This window comes from the organism of the source record quoted next, unplaced genomic scaffold, assembly GCF_019419815.1.
Source record: "Pyrus x bretschneideri cultivar Hongxiangsu unplaced genomic scaffold, Pyrus_bretschneideri_v1 Contig24, whole genome shotgun sequence".
In the NCBI taxonomy this organism is placed as follows: domain Eukaryota; kingdom Viridiplantae; phylum Streptophyta; class Magnoliopsida; order Rosales; family Rosaceae; genus Pyrus; species Pyrus x bretschneideri.
This window is the reverse complement of record NW_025999546.1, coordinates 675,088-689,088: the sequence shown is the minus strand read 5'-3', so window position 1 is coordinate 689,088 and position 14,001 is coordinate 675,088. Positions and strand designations below refer to the sequence as shown.

At 39.0% G+C, this 14,001-nt stretch overlaps 2 protein-coding genes and 1 pseudogene across 2 annotated transcripts; 1 reads left to right on the top strand and 2 right to left on the bottom strand.

The window, feature by feature from the left end:
• The first annotated feature begins 4,880 nt into the window (after window positions 1-4,880).
• On the top strand, window positions 4,881-6,381 carry LOC125478328 (annotated as a pseudogene).
• Window positions 6,382-6,528: 147 nt separating this feature from the next.
• On the bottom strand, window positions 6,529-7,663 carry LOC103951692. The gene has a single exon (XM_009363135.3). The coding sequence runs from the start codon at window positions 7,444-7,446 to the stop codon at window positions 6,919-6,921; it is 528 nt and encodes a 175-aa protein (XP_009361410.2). The 5' UTR covers window positions 7,447-7,663; the 3' UTR covers window positions 6,529-6,918.
• Window positions 7,664-8,537: 874 nt separating this feature from the next.
• On the bottom strand, window positions 8,538-13,634 carry LOC103951691 (5-oxoprolinase 1). Its single transcript, XM_009363134.3, has 2 exons — window positions 13,481-13,634; window positions 8,538-12,618 (listed from the first exon to the last, which is right to left on the bottom strand). Exon 2 carries the CDS (start codon window positions 12,584-12,586, stop codon window positions 8,783-8,785), a length of 3,804 nt encoding a protein of 1,267 aa, XP_009361409.2. The 5' UTR covers window positions 12,587-12,618; window positions 13,481-13,634; the 3' UTR covers window positions 8,538-8,782.
• Between the last annotated feature and the right edge of the window lie 367 nt (window positions 13,635-14,001).

Below are 14,001 nucleotides of genomic sequence, written 5' to 3'. Positions count from 1 at the left end.
AATTAGAAAAGGCAAGGAGACAATGGAAAGAAAGTAATTGTAATCTAATTGCACTGATAAGAAAATAAACCGGATTGCACTCCTCTAATTTGCTGACAGTCATCAACACATCATGCATGGTTTATTATTGCCCAATCCCCCAAATCTTCCCATGCATACATATTTACAAACATATATAGAGCTCAGTGTAATCATTTTAGTCATAGTCAGTATTTAAAATATTCACGAAATTGTTAAAATATATATATGAAAAATCAAAGATTGATATGAAAAGTAGTGAAAAATAAATTTCGTATGGCGAGATATAAGAAAATCAATGAATATCTCGCTACAAAATTTGGTCGAAATCCATTGCAGATTTCCAACTTTTGATTTCACCCATTGCAAATTTTCATAACGTCCATCAAAAGCAGCCGATACCAATATCGATACATTCATTAATATTTTTATAAATTTGCATGTCGACATTTCCACCAATGTTGATACGTTAAAAATTGGTTATCCTATAGCAAGTGATAACTATCTTCTGTATTTACCAGTGTAAAACTCCACCTTTCAATATAAATACAAAGGGACTGTTCAGGTCATTATACAATTTCCCTATTCTATATGGACAATATTAATTTTTTATACAATAATTAAAAAAAAAAATTATATGGGCAGAACAATAATACATAATAAAAAAAAGATAATATTAGGGAGATCAAATTTTTATACATAAATTTGCAAACCAAATAAGAAATAAGCACGTTAATCAACACTTACAAATAATAATTTGTTCATCGACATCCATATCATTTGGTTTTAAAAATTTGGTCTTTCTAACATTACTCAATTAAAAAATCCAAACCAGGTCAATGTCAATGGACTATAGTACATATTTACACAAATATAATGCTAGCTAGTCTTAAATTAAGCTTCCCCTTATTTCCTACGATATCATGCATTCAAACACTCATTCAACCATAATCCTTTTTATTGACCAAAAAAGAACATTAACCATCCTTTTTAATGGACCTAGATCCTCTTGTGTTCTCCATCTCTATTAGTAATGCAATGAATGTGCACAATCCAGAAAAATCAGTAGCTGTAAATATTTAAGATTTCATGCTTCCAGTATCCACAGCAAGATATTCTACCATATTAACGCTTAATTTCACTATAAAGCCATGTGTTGGAGCACCCAACTGAATCAACAAATAAAGCCACCTCCATTCTTTATACTCGAGCAACTCCTAGCAGCAGCCTAACATATGGAGAAGTCTTCCTTTAAGTTGGTCTTTTTACTTACCATTCTGGTTTTTGCATCCTGTGAGTCTACCTTTCACTGTTTGTTTTTCATTTTATTTTAGGGAACTTCAACGAAAAGCTTCCGGTACTGTTCACTTTAACGAAAAATCACATTTTTACCCTAAAATGTCAATTCTGCTACTATTCATTTTACCATTTATATTATTCTTATCGTTAAAACTTAAAGTTTTCAAATCATTTTCATTAGTTTTCCTTTTATTTTATTAGTTATCATCGTCCGTGGAATTTGAAGTCAAACTCTCCTTTTTTTAATTTTTTATTTGTTAAATTGTCTACCTATTGACAGTGTAGTTATAAACTGTATTTTCTTAAAATTTTGAATCATTCCAACGAGTTTGTTATGAAAGTGTGTCCACTCCCTTGCACCAAAGTTTCATCCCCCTTCATGTAAACAAGAGGACTTTAGGCCATCTCTAACCAAAGGCTGGCCAGGAGGCTCATTTTAGCCCTCTAGCCCTCCAAGATTTTAAATATTTTAATGAACAGTATATGGTCATATTTGCCTCCATCTCCAACTGAGGGCCAAAGGGCTATATGGCTTGTTTTAGCCTTGTAACAAAAAACTGTCTCCAACCGAGGACTAAAGGGCTATAGGGCCAAACATAATTTATTATTTAAATTTTAAAACTACAATAACTTAAATTTAAAAACTACAACAACTTAAATTTAAAAAGGGTGAAAATTATGTGAAAAATGGTGTAGGAATGACTTAGATATTTATAGGAAAAAAGGGGAATTTAAAAAAAAAAAAATTAGGCCAAAAAAAAAAAAAAAAAAAGAGGACAATACTGTCGGCTATATCCGATACTAAAGAGGACAATACTGTCGGATATATCTGACAAAAAATGTTTTAATAATGAAAAATCCAACCCTGTCCAGGGCTAGCTGGCTATTTGGATTAGGCCAGCCAATTGGCCCTTTTTTTATCTCGTGGGGCCCACGAGCTCTTTGACCTAGGCTTTGGTTGGAGACGATTTTCGGTCTATTTTCAGCCCTCTGATCATCTGGACCCTTCGGTTGGAGATGATCCTAGAATACTGTCTTGTAAAAAAGAAAATATTAATATCTGGAATAATTACAACTAATTAACCCTAATTGAGAAGATATTGGTACTTTTTTTATCAATTGCGGAAGGTTTTGAATACAAATTTATGAAATCTTATTATCTGTTGATGATATTGTTATTATGTGTTTGTCTTTAAATGTGTTCGGATGCAGATACTCAGAAAGGAGCCAAAGCAAGAAATGTAGTTTCGTTACGATGCCATGAAGATAGAGATTGCAGTTGTCCGAAATGCACATCCTGTAGTTGCCTTGACACATGGTGTGCATGCCCAGGCGATCCCGTCCCACCAGCTGCACCTGCATTCTTGTCTGAAATTCTCAGTGGATATCAAACAACAAAGCATAAACCAAAACATTGATTTCTACTCTCCTTGTGTGCTCCTCATAGTCGTTTCTCATAATAACAATGCTTGAATGAAATTGACATTATGGTTCTATTAAAAAAAATTATTAAATATATGTACCTCATAGTCGTTTCTCATAATGACAATGCTGGAATAAGATTGACGTTATGATTTTATCAGGAAAAAAAAGAAAAAAAGATGAATATCTTATTAAAGATGTTCATGTTGACGAAAATAATAGACATGCTTGCCTTTAGCTTATTGAGGAAATATCCATGATTGCTCCCTAAGCTTAAACGAAAAAGAAACGAAAATATTCAAAAAGGAACAGCATTTTTACGTACTCATGGAAAGGGCCTTGATTAAAGTCTGAAAAGGAACAAACGCAAAGCGCCATGTTTACATTTATTGTAAATGAAAAAAATAATATCTAAAAACTAGTACAGACTCTCTAAAAAGTCTCTCATTGTCTCTTTAAAATTCTCTTTGTGAAAGACTCCCGTCAACTTCACCGTTGGCCCTAGCCTTTGGCTTAGGTGCCAGAGGCATCCACCCTTCCTCCCCTCCGGATTTGGATCCTCTCCTAAGTTTAGGAGGTTGAGCCTCTTGAGCAAAGCACACGGGCTGTTGGATTTTGATCCAATGACTATAATTATTATAACTTTTAGAGAGCCCCTTTGTTTGTAGCCGTTGGATCAAAATTCAACGGCCTGTGTGCTTTGCTCAGGAGGCTCAGCCTCCTAAGCTCAGGAGAGGATCCAAATCCCTCCCCTCCTTCCCTTCTTCTTTTCCTCCCTCTTTTCCTTTTCCTTCTTAATTTTCTTAGGTTCTCTTTCCCTCTTTTCCTCCCCTTTCTCCTCCCCCTCCCTGCTTTCCTTCTCTTCCTTCATCTTTTCTAGTTTTCTCCCTTCCTTTTATATTCTTAGTTCTCCCCTGAGTTTAATCTCAGTTTTCCTTGAGCTGAGTCTCAACTATCTTGGGCTTCTTGCCCCTTATTCAGCGTTTTCACCTGTTTTTACTGTTTTTTGTCTTTCATTTCCCTTTCTCCCTCATCCCTAGCTGTGATACTTCATCCCCATCCCACCACCATGTGCTTGGATCGATGGGCCTTGATGTGGAATTAGATATCAGATCCACTTCCCTCCCTCACTTCCCCTCCCCTAACCAACATGCCGGATCTCCATCGAGGCCAAGTGTTGGGCATTTTACATACCCTTTAGCCTCACCTTCTTCCCATATGTTACGTTGTTGGTATATATTTTGTAGGGGTTCATGAAGGAGACTTGGATTTGGTGTTTACTTTATTGGTTCAGAGTTTGGCTTCCTTCGAGGATGTGACGGCGGCGGCGATGTGGTCTTTGCTACTGAAGATTAGGGTTTTTATTGTCTGTTTTCTGCTGCTTTTAGACATAAGTTTGTGTGGGTCTCCCGTTGTATCTTGGGTTGCTACTTTCATTTTGATTGGACCTTTTACATTCCCTGTAGTTGTTTACTCGGTCATTTTTTGGTCTTGTACTAGTTTTTATTATAATGAAAGTTGCTGATAAAACAAAATATATATATATTAACTTTTGGAGGGAAAAAAAAAAGGAAAGTATTTGACCGAAAAAGGAAACAAAGAAAGATAATTTTGATTTAAAAAACAGAGAATTTTGTTGACTAAATTAATCACCAATAATTTGTTAACTAAAAATATCCCAGCAAAGAAGGAAACAAAAATAAAACCTACATCTAAAAAGACAAGTTTGAAAATCAATATACGGAATTTTGGTTTTTTTTTTTGGTTAAAAAAACACAATAATTACATGAAAATTAAATTAAATATGCTGACATGGCCTTTAGTCAAAGCACCATGATTAAAGTTTGAAAAAGAATATATGTTTAATAAAAAAAAATGTGAAAATCCTTTAGTCAATTAACCAAGTTTGGTGTGTTTTCAATTTCATTAATGAATATCGTATTGTTTTCTCAAAATAAAAAAAAAAGATTGTGAAAATAGGTGAATGATTCTAACTATCTCATTCTTGCGCATCGGTCATGTAACCTTCTATGTACTTTTCCAAATTTACTAGAAGGGTAATAGGAAACCATATTTCATTCCTCAATCACAAAACATTGGGAAGTATTTGAGATTACAGTACGCATATATACATTGGCATTTGAAACAACCCTATCTCATCATGTATGCTTTTGTTCTGTATGGCTGTATGGCTGGTACAAAAAGGACATACGGTTTTGTCAAAGCTACAGTTTACAGGTTCTTCTGGCTGAAAAATCAGCCAAAGTTGCTGCCTTACTCAAACGGAAATCGCAGACCCTCTTGAGCTTGTTGCCATATTCTACCACGGCTTTGAAATTCAGATGTCCACTGAGAATGTTGTACCTCTCATTTGTGTATCTCACTACCCGGAAATGACTGAAAACCACAGCAAAAATAATCTGTTAAGTAAGGCACTTTCTTATTTTCAAGAGAGAATCCTACCGAGCTGGAATGAGACTATCATGGCTTTCCGAGCCACAGAAATGTTCCTCCAACAGTCCGTGAAGCTTGGTTTAATCGATGCCTGTATAGAGTCTATCATTCAAAGGGCACTAGCTAATCCCAGCCTTATTGGACAGCCAATGAAGAATTTGATATGACGATAGCTATAGGCTGATTGGCAATCCGAAGACTTGACAACACTGTCCCCTCCGGCTCTATGAGCCTGTCATCCTTCAAATGAATAAGCATAGAGTTCCATCGCCGTACGTAGCTGCATCCCTTGGTGACTATACAAGGAAATGGGTTTTCTCTGGCAGTGGAGAGGAAGATACGATGAACTACCAAAGGGAGATACTTGAAGCAGTGGAGAGGCTGTTGCCTCGTGACATTGGACTACTTCCATGCACATTATCCTCCGTTTCATTATTCTTTTGGAAGCGAGCTGTGACTGTAGAAATGGGATTCAGACATATCCGGGCTAGTTGCAGTAGCTGAACTCATTTGAAGAATTCTTGGCTGAAGTTGCCAGTGACATAGGTAAGATAGATACATTTGTTGAATTAGCAGAGATGTCAATTGCAGCATCGTTGGGAATACAAAGAACCTTGAATGGAATATACAGGGCAGTTCATATCTACTTAGATAAGCACAGGCACTTGACAGAGATGGAACGAGAGGAAGTGGCAGGTATGGATTTCAAAAAATGTCGCCCGAAGCATGTGAACATGCATCCAAAAATGAAATGTTGCCTCTCAGGGTGGTGGTGCAGGTGCTATTTGCAGGGCAGTTGCAGCTGCGGGTTACAATCATCAAGGAGGTGCAGGGTTTGGACGAAAGATCAACAAAGCAGGCTGCAGAGGAGAATGAAGCAAAGTTGGATGTTGGTGAGGGAAAAAAGAGATCCGAAATAGAGAAAATGAGCATAAAGGGGATGGAGATTGAAAGAGAGTGCTATAAGATGAGGAAAGAGATTGAGAATGGCTGCAGCTTATGAAGAGAACCAGATTGTGGAGATTGAGCATAAAGGTGAAGGAGAAAACCAGCTTCGCTAGAGAAATGGAGAGGAAGTTGGGGTGAATCAATAGCGTGCGCGATTCTAACTGCCAATTGAAGAAGAAGAAGGTGCATCCAAAACATGGAGTGTGACATGTAGATTCTCCTTCCTTCTAAGATTTGTTTAGCAAATATCTAGCTATTCATTGAAGTGCATAATGAGAGAGTAAGATGAGGGAAGAAGTTGGTGTTCTTGAAAGTTAAAACTCAACTAGAACCGAGGTTCCCGAAAAGCAGAAAACCAATTGGACAATCTGAACTTACATTATGCTATTAAGCTAAAGAAAATCAAAGTACAACAAAGAAAACCTTTCCTCTTTAGTTAGTTCACTTTCTAGCATCAAACTACATGTATGATCATTGTTGGGAAAGACTTTACATGGTTCCAGTTTACCTCTAAAATATTTTCCTGCTTTCTTCAGACAACATTAACACGGTCACACTCACACCAAGAATAAACTCCAAACTCACCTCCCCATATACATAATCGTCCTTGAGCTTTCGTTCCCCGTGGCAAGAGAAGGATGTTATACGTAGTTGCATATGATTCTTGCCATTCCATGGCAGTTGCCACGAGACTAGTCCATTCGCTGGAGGGCGGAGATATATATCGATTACCAGAACAGCGCTACTTGGCAACATCCATACTATTATAAAAAGAAATCAAACCATTAATCTCAACGGCATTTCACTATCCGTAGAACCAACTGAATCATTGATTGTATTGTGATGTTCCATGTCTATGGCTTGATAATGGTTGTCGTTTCCGTTCTGGCCTCTGCGTCCACCCTCATCTTCGTTCCCCATTACAACCACCCCGGCAAACTGCACCCTTCGGTCACCATTAGGTGAATGAACAGAGGAGTCCGCAGCTGATGAAGCATTGCCAACTGTCAATGCGCCGCTCGTGGTGGGGATGGTGGCTACCCGGCTGCTGCCTGCTTTGGCATAGCGACCGCTGTCCCCGGTATGCATGGCCCCGGCGGGCCTAAAGCATCTGTAGAGACATGTCATGATCCAAAATGCCCATGGAATAGCCACAAGCACCATTCCTGCAAAGGGGTACCATGGTTGGGTTTTTTCTTCGGGTAGAAGCATGTAAAGGAAAAGAAATACTCCGCCGGCGATAATGCAGACGAAGAAGAGACCGGAGATGACAGAGACTCTAGCATCTCCTTTCTTTTCCTCCATCGAAGGTGAAGAAAAAGAGACAATGATCTTTGTTCCGCGGTGCGACCGACAATGTTTTCAGAGTTTTGTGTAATTGTTCTTGTCTCTCCTTGCTATTTTTTTTGTTAGATCGAGTCGAGTTGTTGCCGGAATCCAACAAAGTGGTGGATGGGAATTATGGAGGATATATCCGGTGGTGGGAAGGTTTCAAAACAGAGCGCTGAAAGCGGGGCTGGTTTGTAACTGCAAGGCATTGTTATAAACTGATTAATTGCTTTATTTATGTACAAATCATCTACCTTAAAGAGTTAAAAAGAAATAACGACGACGACGTACTCGACTATATACGGTTAATTATACGATACGATTTTCATGCTCTTTTTGTATTTTTACGTTTTTTTCGTTACTTTTTATTTTATGCAAGACGATATTAGAAGAGAGAAGAAGTGACTGTCCTAAATTTTATGCTTTCTGTCTTGTTATGTTAGTTGAACTAACAGAACTGGTCTCATTTGCTTTTTGACTTTCTAGGACCTTCTACACTTGCCAACTACCTCCAACCAAGAGATGGTGAAGATAAATAATAATGTAGAGAGAATTGTGTTATTAAATAAAGTTTGACAAAACGAATCGTTGAACATTTGGTCTAGTGACACAAAATTTCAACTTTACTCGATGAAGGAGGTCTGAGCCTTTTATATAGGACGTTTCGTTAGATGTGAAATAAAAACAAGGGAAAATTTGAAATAGGTCCAATTTTATAGATTACTTTTTGAAATAGGTCCAATTTTTAGTGACTTTTGACTTTTGAAATAGGTCCAATTTTTAGTTACTTTGGACCTATTTCAAAAAACCCCAACAAACAATTAGATCGCTTGCTAGAACGTTAAAGAGCAAACTCGGCACAACTACATTCCAATTATGGCGGCCACGATACTGGGAAACAAAAGAGGCAACTGAGTGTGCAGCTCCGTAGCATGAATGCAAAGGAACCAAATCCGGAGGAGGTTCTGAGTCCAATTCTCATTGACGAGAAATCGTTGGATAAAAATACACCAAACAATGGAAAGTTTGACAAAAAGAATTAGTAGAGTAACTAAGTTTAGCAGATGTAAGTAAAAGGTTGGAAACTGAATTTTATTTCATTAACAACTTCAAATGGAATAGCTGCAGTATCAAATTTATGATATGTTCTCTCAAATTTTTTATGAACGGATCATATAGAAAACAAGACGGATTTATTTGGAAATCAAATTTACCAAAATATCAACTCGAAACATGAAGGTGACCACAAATACTAAAGTCTTACCAGATAGTGATATAAAGAGAAACATGCTAGACATATCAAGACTCGGCATCAACGAGGAGAGCCCCATCCACCACCACCAGGAGTTAAAATCTGAAGAATTTCCCCTGATTGCAAATCAACAGTGTTCTTCCCGCCAAGATAAACCCTTCGCTTATCTTTTGTGATTAGGAAGTTAGCCCCCCGAGCCCCATCTTTCCCTCCTTTCAACCCCCTTGGTGCGTGAACCCGCCTCTCTGAAAGAATGCTCACAACAATTGGGCGCTTGAACTCTATCTCCCTTACAAGCCCATCACCCCCTCTATGATACCCAACTCCGCCGCTGTTCTCTCTCAGGCCAAATTTATGCAAAAGAACAGGATATCTCTGTTCGAAAATTTCTGGATCAGTCATTCGGGTATTGGTCATATGACACTGCACTCCACTCGTCCCATCCCAAGTTGGACCAGCTCCACTCCCACCTCCGATTGTTTCATAATAACCAAATGTATTATCCCCAAAAGTGAGATTATTCATACAACCCTGTGAACAAGCACAAGCTTGGAATGCAGTAAGCACAACGTCAGTTATTCTCTGAGAAGTGAGAACGTTACCACCCACGACAGCAGCCTTATCACTTGGAGAGAGGAAAGAGCCTGGTGGAATATAGATTTTCACAGGAGCCAAACAACCTTGATTTAGAGGAATGTCAACATCCACCAAGCAGCGAAGACAGTATATAACTGCTGCAGCAGTTACGGCTTCTGGAGCATTCCAATTCCCATATACTTCCGGACTGGTTCCACTGAAATCAAAATTTGCTTCCCCTTTAACAGAATCAATTGTAAGTTTTAAATGAATAACGGATCCATCATCCATGTAATCCTCTTCTTCAATAGTAACAGAACTCTGATCTCCAGAACTAGCCGACTGAGATAAAACTCTAGCAGCAACAGACTTAAGCATTTCTCTCACTGCTTCTTCTGCATTTAGCTGTACATAGGTCATGTAAGCCTGAACAGTGTCCAAACCATACTGCTCAATAAGCTCTTTGATAAGCGTAATTCCCCTCTGGTTCGCAGCAACTTGAGCTCGAAGATCTGACAGATTATCTTGAATCCTGCGAGTGCCTGGGATCTTTTGAACCAATTCATCAGAACAGGGGAATCGAAGAAGTTGAATGATTCCGTCTTCTTGAAAAGTTCCCTTTTCCACAAGCTTGAACGCTTTTATGGCAGCCCCTTCTTCCCATATAGATTTGGAAAAAGGTGGCATGCTTCCAGGAGTAATACCCCCAATCTCTGCATGATGCCCTCTACTCGCCACAAAAAACACCAGCCTTCCATTATCAAATACAGGGGTAACAACAGTTATATCGGGAAGATGACTACCTCCGGCACAAGGATGATTGGTGACCAAAACATCTCCTTCATTCAAGTTGTCACCCCAGTAATTGATCTGCCACCGGACAGTACTGGACATTGCTCCTAAATGCACAGGGACATGAGGGGCATTGGCAACTAGTCCCCCATCAGGTCCAAAGAGGGCACAAGAGAAATCTAGCCGCTCCTTGATATTGGTTGATATGGAAGTTCTCTGCAGGGTCCTTCCCATCTGTTCTGCTATACCCATAAATCTATGATTGAAGATTGAGAGCTGCACAACATTAGCAACTTTGTCCGCTACTTTCACGGTGCTTGGAGTAGAGTCAATTTCAATTCTAATGTTACCATATTTGGTTATTATAGCTTTACAGTTAGGTTCTACTATCACAGTACTATTCCCATTCATGATTATTGCCGGGCCAGGTATGATATGCCCATACCCAAGTTTCTCAAGCTTGTAAAGAGGTGTTTCCTGCCACCCACTCCCAAAATAAACCTTGTAACTACCTTCAATTTCAGGAGAACATGAGGTAGATTCGAGGGGCAGGGGCTTCAATATATTAGTGACTCCTACCCCACGAACCCTAACATCACATATTAGGATATTCCTATTCAGTAATTTAAAACCATACTCCTGCTGGAATAGTTCCACAAAGTCGATATCATAATTACATCCTCTCCCATCTTCAGAAATTCGTTTCTTAACCATGATTGAGGTGTCCGTACCTTCATATCTCAAATTCAGATATGTCTCTGTTGTCATGTTTTCATCTTTAAAACCTTGATCATGCAGCTTCTTCTGTACTTGATTCAATAAAATAGCTTCCCTGTTAGAGGCTTCCTCTACAGATTTAAGACTGTAAACTGCAGAGTACGGCTCCTGTGCGTCTTCTACAACATCTGCCAATCCCATCCCATAAGCACTTAAGATTCCACAAAATCTGTGTACAAGTACTTCTTTCATACCCAATGATCTAGCAATTGCACAGGCATGCTGAGGCCCAGCACCTCCAAAGCAAGCAAGGGCATGGTTCCTTGTTTCATGGCCCTTCATCTCCGTTAATTGCCTTATCGGGCGGCACATAGTCTCATTAGCAACATTTACAAATCCCAGCGCAATGTCCTCTACTGTCATGTCCCTTGCAGATGTATCCTGGCTTTTCCGGTAGGAATTTATTTGGCTCGCAAGGTTCGCAAACTTGTCTCTTGTTGCCTTGATATCTAGAGGTTCATCTTCATTGGGCCCAAATATTGGTGGGAAATAATCAGGAATTACATATCCGAGAACTAAGTTTGCATCTGTAACTGCCAACTCCCCACCTTTCCGGTAACATACTGGACCAGGATGTGCACCCACTGATTCCGGTCCTACCCGGAAAGATCCAAACTGGAACTTCAACTTTGAACCACCACCAGCAGCTACTGTACTTATGTCAAGCTGAGGCGCTTGTATTATGGTACCGGCAATCTGGGTTTCCAGGACTTGTTCATAAGTCCCAGCATAACGGCTCACATCTGTAGATGTGCCACCCATGTCAAACCCAATGAGAGGTTTCTCAGTTTCAAGCCCAAAGAGTGTTTGTGAGTAACCCACAACCCCACCAGCAGGACCAGATAAAACAGCTTTATGCCCTGAAAATCGACTTTCTGGTGCAAGTCCACCATCAGATTGCATAAACAAAACATTCACCTTCTCCACCCCTTCATCGAATTTTGACATAAACCCTGTTAGATACTCTTTAATTACTGGCGTCAAATATGCATCAACACTAGCTGTTAGACCCCGAGGAACAGCTCGAACCATGGGTGTCAACGCTGAAGATAAGGACACATGTCTGAAGCCCAAATTCTCCGCTAGGCTTGCAACTGCTACTTCATGTTGTGGGTAAGTATATGAATGCATTAACACAACAGCCAAACAGCTAATGCCCTTCTTCAACAAACCTTGGAGTAACGGTTTCAATGTTTCTACATCAATAGGCTTTACAACTCTAACCATCTCACCAGAAATCCCTTTAACTAATGATGGTGAAGAAGAAGAATCTTCATTATCACGAGCTAGCTCAACTCTCTCATCAACTTCAATAACCTCCTCATAAAGGTTTGATGGTTTTGATACAGTGAGGTCAAATATCTTGGGACGAGCCTGGTTGCCAATCTGAAGCAAATCACGAAAACCTCGAGTCACACAAAGAGCAATCCTTTCCCCTTTTCTTTCCAAAAGTGCATTAGTTGCTACAGTTGTACCCATTCTTATCCACTCTATCTTATCAGTGGGAATTTTTGAAGCACGGGAAATTTTCTTCCCCGTAAACTCTTCAAGAATCCTCCGAATTCCTTCGACAGGAGCATCGTCGTAATTTGATGGATCTACAGACAAAAGTTTTAAAACCCGTCCATCAGGCTGACCTGGGATCTCAGCATAGACATCAGTGAAGGTTCCCCCTCTGTCAATGCAAAATCTGAGCTTGTTGTCATTGACACTCCCCATTTCGATGCTAAGAGATTAGAGTTGAGAATAACCTACAGAAGAAAAACCAAACAGAACAAAATAGATATGATCAATTGCAACAATAAATTCGACATCAACTGAACCCCAAAGATCATAATGGACGGTGCATGCAATACAAACCCCAAAGGTAAAGAAAAGGTTCAGATGATAATACAGGTTTTATATAATCTACAAATAACAATCTTCTGCAACTCCATAAACTACTAAAAATAGTGAATATATTTGTAGGCTTATAATCCATTAAACTTGAACTAATTACTAATCACAGCAGAGTGCATCACATCCCATTTTAACTCACTCAAAACAGCCACAACGAGAGACAGACAAGTCCATCTAAGTCACTCTAGATTTCCTTCCAGGAAATCATTCATCACACTTGGCCGAATCCTCTACGCAATATTCTGATTTGTGGACTCAACACAAATGGGAAATCCTGTAAAGAACTCGTAGATAGTTGCCTTTAGTTTTAGTTTAGCTGATCTCAATCATTTCACTCGTCAATGTCATCACTTCCAACCTGCTTCCTAGCTTTCCACCATTTCTCCCTACTATCGCTGCTCAAGAAACTATATCTCCTTGCTCACCCCTTAGACATTTTTGTAACAGTCCTAACGATTAACGAAATCCAACTCGTATTGTGATGGAAATTTAAGAATCAGAGAAAAATAAATCAACTTTCCCACATACATATTTCTAAAAGCTACGAAATTCTAATAAAAAGCACGAAATATACAGAATCTACGAAACCAAGAACCAAAGCAGGAGAAAACGATAAACAATCAGAACCCATTTGTCAAACCTGACAAACTAAGGATACCCAGAAACTAAAACGATGAATTATTGAGAAACAATGAAGGTAATTAAGAGACGTACCCGTCTGGTATGTATGGCGTTGTCGAGGAAGAAATGGAGAGCAGATGCGTAAATCGTTCAGTCAACTTGGTGCACTTGAGTTGGAGCTGGCTAGGCTAGCACTAATAAACGAGATTTATTGGGTCCCAAACTCGGTGAAGTCCAAGTCTGCTGGGCCCAAGGAGCCTCTGCCAAGCCTGTGACTTGTGTGATTCGTTGACACGTCTAACACCCTAATCTGATACTGTTAAAAATGGAAAATGCTTAAAAGCCAATCATTTTAGATCCGATAATGTTATTTTTGTTTCAGTCATATTAAATCTATTAGATTAGGAATGTGGTTGTGGAAAATGCTTGAAATATTCTTTTTAGTAGTTAATATCTTATTAGAATTGTAATCCTATAAGGGTAAGGGTTTAACATATCCTACTACTATAAATAAATGCACAATAAGATGATATAATACACACTTTAGAATTACATCTCTCTTTTCTCTCTCTTGCCACCGGCCCTCTCCCTCCCTCGTCCTAAATACATTTCAG